This window comes from Papaver somniferum, chromosome 8 (assembly GCF_003573695.1).
Source record: "Papaver somniferum cultivar HN1 chromosome 8, ASM357369v1, whole genome shotgun sequence".
NCBI lineage: Eukaryota > Viridiplantae > Streptophyta > Magnoliopsida > Ranunculales > Papaveraceae > Papaver > Papaver somniferum.
Window position 1 is genome coordinate 168025874 of NC_039365.1, and position 8132 is coordinate 168034005.

An 8132-nucleotide genomic window follows, 5' to 3' on the forward strand; every position below is an offset into this window, starting at 1 on the left:
CTTTGCTAACTCCTTCAACCGTTTGCACGAATTACTCACATTTCTCATCGTGGATGAACACACATGCCGTAGGCCGCCAGACCAAAACCCTAATTGATATTCGCTCATGTGACGTGATTGATGTTTCACGAACGTGGAGTCTGCAAAGCAGACATGTATTTGATTAGTCAGTCATTGACTTATTAGACAGTGAGTCTAAGTTTTGTTGAATTGAGCATGAGTGACGAATGCTCAGTGATTCATGGATTGAACACACGTACAGTTCTTATGATGATATTGTTCGTCTGAGCAAGTATTGTAAATTCGAGCAACTAAGCAAGTATTGCTCGATTCGACGAATTACTGATTACTGAATCTTGATAGTTGGATCATTCGAGCAACTGAGCAAGTATTGCTCAATTCGACGAATTACTGAATATCGATAAATTACTGAATATTGAATATTGATAGTTGGATTAATATTCGAGCAACTGAGAAAGTATTGCTCAATTCGACGAATTATTTATTGGTAACATGACCCAATAAAATATTAATTAAAATATTGGTAGCCTACCAAATATTATGTAATTAATCTGAATGTTGATTACTGGATCAACATAAATTTATTAGTGTTTGAACTTGCTCAGAATGATGATTTGTTGAGCGTTTCTCCGAAACCCTAATTTTTGACCAATTGTTCGTCAATTGATGAATTGCTGAAAATATGTCATAAGTGAGGGAGGGACCGACCAAATGGGATGGTGGACGTCCATGTGGTTCCCAAATGCTCAAGTGAGCGTGCACCAGAGTCCTCGGCTGACCGGTTGGTGAAAGAATGATCAAGTGCTGGTGTTGACCATTTATTAAAATAGTGCCCGTTTGAGCATTAGGTGATGAAACCTAATTATGGAGAAGTGAGGGACCGACCAAGGGGGAATATAGAACCGTCCCATGGTAGTGTTGGACCAACTGATGGTCGATTGAGCAAATTCCAAGTTGGTTGGAAAGAGTTTGGACCCGACATGAGAAATTGAGCAAATTAGGTCAAAATTATAAGAATGTGTGGGACCGGCTCCTTTCAAGCCTTAGGGCCGGCCTTGGTCGGTCAAGGAAGCATGAACGTGTCACCATAATATCCGTGTCTCAGTCCTGAGAGATTCGGTATTTTCTGGTGTGTGTTTGAGCAATATCTTGAATTTTCAGAAGAGTTCGATCTTTGACCGAAATTCTTGATTTTCCTCGAATGAGCAAGTAGGATTTTGCTCGTTAGATTAATATTTTGAGAATATTAAAATAATAATAATATTTTAATATTTTTTCGTGAATAGCCTAGTCGGTGATGTGACCGTTTGACTTTCTGGCTTTTTCATGGTTTGAGCAATATTTGAGAAAATATGAAGAAACCATGATTTTTGCTCAAACGGAGGAGTTTCATGAGATGAGGGAAATAATAATTATGAAAACAAGGATTTCAAGGTGTTGGACCGGCCATGGCTAGGGCATGTCCGGATGGCTAGTAGCCCGGTCCCGCGATACCTTTTCCTATTTTATTATTTTTCATGAAACCGTGAAAATATGGAGAAACCGTGAGTTTTGCTCAAACAAGGAAAGTTGCTCGAATGAAGGAGTTTTCATGAGTTCATGAAAATAAGAAAATAAGAAAAATAAAGGTAACAGGCGTGGGGGACTGGCCAATGGCGGCATGACCGGCCGGCCGGTGGGCCCGGTCCCCTAGGCACCTCTTTTATTATTTTTTATATATTATTTTTCTCTCTCATATTTTGTGTAGGATTCCTTGTTTGTCCATATTTTTGAATACTCGTTCGCGCATTTGGGTGCTCGTTTGTGCATCATTGTTAAGTACACTTGCACCATTTTATTGGGGCTTACTCGGTGATAGTCCAGATGCCCGATTGTTGAGTAATTATTACTAATTCATGATATTCAGCGGAGAATGATTCATGAAACGGAGCAATAATTATGAATTGTGCATCCATTACTAATCCATGAATTCAACCGGCGAATTCAGGGAACGGGGATGAATTGGTTATCTATTACTAATCCATGGAGTCAGCCGGGGATTCATGGAACGGAGTAATGAGATATAATAGATTATTTTCTAGGAATTCAGTGGCGAATGTCACGGTAGAATTAATATATTGTAAAATCGAGATATGAGATAGTTGAAGCATCATACTCGTTCTGAAAGGTGCATAGTCAGGGAACAACGTGCAGCGTCGTTAACGTCCTGAAGGCGTTTAGCCCCCTCAACAAACAATTATGTAGGAGAGCCGCCTGAATCTATACACAGTCTCTCTACATAGTCAGGGAACAACGAGTGTCGCTGACGTCCTGAAGGCGTTAAGCCCTCAAAACAAACAATTATATAGGAGGACCGCCCAATCGTTCTTCTATATAGAGGTGGGCCTCTCTATGTAGTTAGGGAACAACGAGTATCGCCGACGTCCTGAAGGTGTTAAGCCCTCCGACAAAAAATTCTGTGTAGAGGACCGCCCAATTATGTTATTCTACATAGAGGTCACGATGAAATGTGTAGCATCGAGCGCTCAGCTAGTGGGAGGCCTTTCGAGAAACATATTCATCATGGCTATGAGAGGAACTCGATCAAATATCGTGAAACGGTTCACGGATCATAAAACACGAATCGTCACATGAGATCCTGAAAGCCGGGTCAGAATTTACGATATTGACTTTTGTCGAAAATCTGGCATCAACAGTAAGGAATCGGATTGGATGCGGATTAGTTAAAAACGAGCCCATGCTCACCCCTAGGAGCGGACTTTGACCGTTTCTTCAAATGAGGCCCAGAACCCAAGCTATCGTAACAGACAGGCCCATAGGTGCAATAGTTGAGGCCCTTGGAAGGGAAAGAGGAGTTCGGAAACCCTACTTATCGCCCTACCCTATAAATATCACTCATCGGAAATCTTAGGAATATCAAGTTACTGCTCCTCCTCTCCGTATAATCTAGGGTTTCTGTAAAATTTTAGGGTTTTAATTTTTGTTCTTCGAAATTTTAAGGTTTATTTTTTGAGCAGAAAGAATTATTTGGGATTAACAATGACGATATTGTAATGGTCTCGTTCGTCGTAATGGCTGTTAATCATGGCCTTGCCGACCACTCTATATATCACCACCCATATTCTGAGTTTCACCCCCAAATCGAACTCGTTTTTTTTTTTTTTTTTTTTTTTTTTTTTTTTTTTTTTTTTTTTTTTTTTTTTTTTTTTTTTTGGTTTCTATGTTTTTAAGTTATTTGATTCGATTAAATTTGGTAGGGTATTGATTTATACTTGTTTGAAATTTTCTGAAGTGGCTTATGATTAAAGAAATTATAGACAAGCATATGGCTGAATCTATTCTATGTTGATAAATCTAATCCTATGAAGCCTCTTTTCGATCAATCGGTTATCCTTTTGTAATTTTAGATTTGGTTACTGTTCAAATTTTTAGTTGGGAATGAAATTGATGGTGAAGGAGTAAAGAAGTGATGATTGTTGCATAGTTCAGATGAGATCCGTCTCTGATTAATTTAAACAGAAATTAGTCTTTCGCTCCTATCTGATCAACTCCTTCCTACCATTTTGGTGATTTTTAGGTTGGGTTTTGTTATTTTGTCTAAATGTGGTTGATTGATTTAGTTTTGCAGGAAGGTCCTCTATTTATCTCACTCCTGCTTGAATGAGTTCATACTAGATCCCTGGTATCCAGGAATTCTGAGCCAGGTGCGCTCTCAATAGGCAGCAGCTGCGGCATTTCGAGTAGGGTTTTGTAGAACCAAAATGGGCATTCAGTGATTTAATGAAGGGGAATTTAATTTTGATTACCATGTACTGTTCAGAAATTTCATTTCATAATCATTTGAGTTTTAACTTTTGAATTGTAAATGCTTTCTAGAACATCAAAATTTCTTTTTAGTGATTTGATAGTTGGGACATTAACATTTTTCCTCATTATCGAAAAATTGAATGCTTTTTCAAAAAACAAAGCTATCTTGCCATTTTAGAGCAAAATTAGATTCTCTTTTAACATTGAGATTTGAGACGCACCAGAACATGGCGTTCCAAAACATCAAATCTTTGAGTTGAGTATTGATTTCATAGCAAACCGCGTAGTAGACAACAAAAACTACGACATTCTGATAAAATGTATAATTTACAAATCCGGAGTCATAACATTTTGACTGCATCTTGCATTTCTTGGTTTCACTACACAACAGTTTCAAAAGTAGAACCAGAGGCTCTAGATAGACCAACATTTAAAGTGAAACCCAGCTTTGAACTCACGAGGCACGTTTACATCATCAATGTGGACATATTTCGTAAGCCCAGAGAGTCAATTCCACAACGCATCTTGACCATAACATTTGTTCACGAGATAGCCATCCGGTCACGTGTCCAGGACGACTTTTCTGATGCGGGAAATAGCTAATTGATTGCAATTTTGTGCCGATGTAGTTTTAGGCGAGTATTTTTCCTACCGGTACTCACCGTAACCCGTGAGACCTCGCAACAGATTTGAGGCATCTTTGCTGCATATAATACGTCCATATTTTTCAGCAAGTTAAGTGAAAAACAGATGCATAGTAATTCAGTAATCTAATCTAATGTCGGTGGGATTGCATTTCAACACGTGGTTCATTGCACAAGTTATTTCTTGGTTTCTAGAAGAAATGAAAGGCGGCAAAGATTGTGATCGACTTTTATTGAAAATTCTACAAACAATGCAATTGCCCTTGTCTACTGAGGTTCGTATTGCCTACCTCTGAATTCAGAAAATCTTTATACTTACACGATTTCACTTGTATTATTAAATTATCTTAACCAGCTTTCTTAAACGTAATTCTCACACACTAATAACTTCGTCCCCACTTCCTTTTTAGAGAGATTATCTACTCTTTGGTCTCTCCCCGGGTTGTCTTAGAGCATCCACAGTGGGCGAGTATAATCAAATTTATGGGATGAGATCCTAACACAGTGGGACGGAGTAAAGATCAAATTTGGACCAAAGATCAAATTCTAGACCAAATATGGTCGCGACCAAATCCCAAATTCTAATATAGTCGGGCGTAAATTTAAAGTACGCTTGATGCTGGGCGTAAATTTAAAGTACGCTTGTTAACGGGCGGAGATTTAAATTACGCCCGATGAACTTTAAAAGTCCGCCTGTTAAAATTTCCAAAGAATGGGGCGGACTTTTAAAGTCCGCCCGATGAAATTTTAATGAGGCGGACTTTTAAAGTCCGCCTGTTAAAATTTACAAAGGATGGGGCGGACTTTTAAAGTCCGCCTGATGGAATTTTAATGGGGCGGACTTTTAAAGTCCGCCTGACGAAATTTTAATCATGTACCGTTGCGTCACACCACGGACTAAACCCAAATTTTGGTCTTTTTTTTGATCTTTGATCTTTGGTTTTGATCGCACCACTGCAGTTGCTCTTATCCCCCTCTCCTCAAACTCAAAGTAGCTAACCCATGTCAACTACTAACTATATAACTCCCTCATGGTCATGGTAGTTGAACCATATGCACATTGCACACCTTTCATATCCCCTCCTCAAGTAAATTAGCAACACCTATGAATACATCTGTCTCTCCACATTTCTTGTTTTTAAGGCATTAACTCTATCTTTATTTCCACTTATAATGTTCACACCCAACTAACTATTGATTTCTAAACCGTTTTTAGCTTTCTAATTTATGATTATCACTTTGGATTTGACTTCTCAAATCTTTATATAGACACACCAATCCCATTTTCCATTTTCAATCTAAATCCAAACCCCAAATCATAAAGAAAAGAAAAGAAAAGAAAAGAAAAAACATAGCAAGAAATATATATAGAAGCTGATTCTTGAGTGTATACAGAATGGATAAAGAAAGATTAACAGCTGAAATGGAATTTAAAGATTCATCATCATCATCATCAACATCAATTGTGATCAAGATCAAGAAAAGCTTACCTGATTTCTTACAATCAGTGAAGCTAAAATATGTTAAACTGGGTTACAAGTTAACATGTGATTATGCAACAATTCTTAGATGGTTTGTAGTTATACCTCTCTTTATAGCTGCAACGATTCAACTCACTGGTATACGATTCGACCAAGTTTCTGATTTATGGAGGAGTCGAGGAGCTGTTGATATGGCTGCTGGGTTAACTGGTTTCACAGTCTTACTCTTTATCTTAACTCTTTATTGGGTTAAGCGGCCTAGACCGGTTTACTTGGTGGATTTCTCTTGTTTCAAACCAGATGATAGTTTGAAATCTACCGTCGACGCGTTCATTAAGATGACGGAAGATCATGGGTCATTCGACGAACAAACTATTCAGTTTCAGAAACGGATAGCGACCCGTTCTGGTTTAGGTGATGAAACATATGTACCGAGTGCTATTACTTCGAGACCACCAAATTTGAACATGAAAGAAGCTAGAGCGGAGGCTGAAATGGTTATGTTCCGTTCATTAGATACTCTTTTCGAGAAAACCGGTGTTCATCCGAGTCAAGTCGGTATACTTATAGTGAATTGCAGTTTATTTTGTCCAACTCCATCTCTTTCGTCAATGATTGTGAATCATTACAAAATGAGAACAGATATTAAGAGTTTTAATCTCGGTGGAATGGGTTGCAGTGCAGGGTTAATATCCATCGATCTAGCCAAGGACTTACTGAAGGCGAATCCGAATACGTATGCAGTTGTTGTTAGCATGGAGAATATAACGTTAAATTGGTATTTTGGAAATGATAAATCTATGCTTTTGTGTAACTGCATATTTAGAATGGGTGGTGCAGCAGTTCTACTCTCGAACATGAATCGTGATCGAGCTAAGTCGAAATACGAGCTGGTTCATACGGTTCGAACTCATAAAGGTGCTGATGATAATAGTTATAATTGTGTTTACCAAAGAGAAGATGAAGAGGGAAATGTTGGTGTATCTCTAGCTAGGGAATTGATGGCTGTTGCTGGTGATGCTCTGAAGACGAATATTACTACTCTTGGTCCATTGGTGTTACCGTTCACCGAGCAGTTCATGTTCTTCGTTTCTCTGGTGAGACGGAAAGTGTTGAAGCAGGCCAAAGTTAAACCTTATATTCCCGATTTCAAGACTGCCTTCGAACATTTCTGTATTCATGCTGGTGGTAGAGCTGTGCTAGACGAGTTAGAAAAGAATTTGCAACTCAGCAGTTGGCACATGGAACCATCAAGGATGACATTACACCGATTCGGTAATACGTCGAGCAGTTCGCTTTGGTACGAGTTAGCTTATACTGAGGCAAAAGGACGGGTATCGAGGGGTGACCGAGTTTGGCAAATCGCTTTTGGTTCAGGCTTTAAATGTAATAGTGCTGTTTGGAGAGCCCTTAGAGAGATTCCTGTTGGTGAGTGTACGACTAACCCATGGGCTGACTCAGTAGATCGTTATCCAGTTAAGGTTCCAGTTGGCTAGTTGTGCTAGTGGCAACCTTTCACGGACGTGTACATGGAAGTAGAATTCGCTATTCGGATATTCTAATTGATTCATTTATTATTGGTTGTTACTGTGTGTATATGTTGCATGTTGGGCGAAAATAAGCTTAAGAAACATGTAAGTTTGTTCTGGTATCATTCCATTGTTGTGACCGATACCCTTTTCTTGTATGATATTTATGACCGATACCTTTTTCTTGTATAATATTTACTGTGAATAAGTTTTATTTTACTTATAAGATTAAATTTTGGGTAAAGATCCAATGACATGGTTAGAATGATATTTGGTTGACATTTTTGCACTATTTTTCTTGTGAAACTCAAATGTCAATAAATTTAACCTGACTAAATTGGGGCCTATAACTACATGATAAAATAGGGTCATTAAGAAATAATTCATAGAAACCTCTTATCCACTATTTATGTTAATGCCTGATATGTCCTTATTAAATTAGTGCTAATTCGAAAAATTAAAAAGTGTTTAATCAAGTTAATCCTGAGATTAACTTTCATTAATGCATAATCAAAACCTGTAAAAAAAATTTTTTTACTCGATCCAGAATCGGTTGATGTTAGTGCATTTGTAAACCGATTCTGGGTTGAGTTTTATGCTTGGAAAGATGTAAACCCAGAATCGGAGTTTGATTTATACCCACATAAACC

General features: G+C 38.2%; 1 protein-coding gene, 1 non-coding gene and 1 pseudogene across 2 annotated transcripts; all 3 read left to right on the forward strand.

The window, feature by feature from the left end:
* The first annotated feature begins 3055 nt into the window (after positions 1-3055).
* Positions 3056-3152, forward strand: LOC113307300. The gene has a single exon (XR_003339091.1). It is a non-coding gene; the product is annotated as a small nucleolar RNA Z43 (small nucleolar RNA).
* A 322-nt stretch (positions 3153-3474) lies between these two features.
* LOC113307298 lies at positions 3475-3575 on the forward strand (annotated as a pseudogene).
* A 1990-nt stretch (positions 3576-5565) lies between these two features.
* LOC113303892 (3-ketoacyl-CoA synthase 1-like) lies at positions 5566-7688 on the forward strand. Its single transcript, XM_026552966.1, has one exon. It carries the CDS (start codon positions 5869-5871, stop codon positions 7447-7449), a length of 1581 nt encoding a protein of 526 aa, XP_026408751.1. The 5' UTR covers positions 5566-5868; the 3' UTR covers positions 7450-7688.
* Positions 7689-8132: the final 444 nt, after the last annotated feature.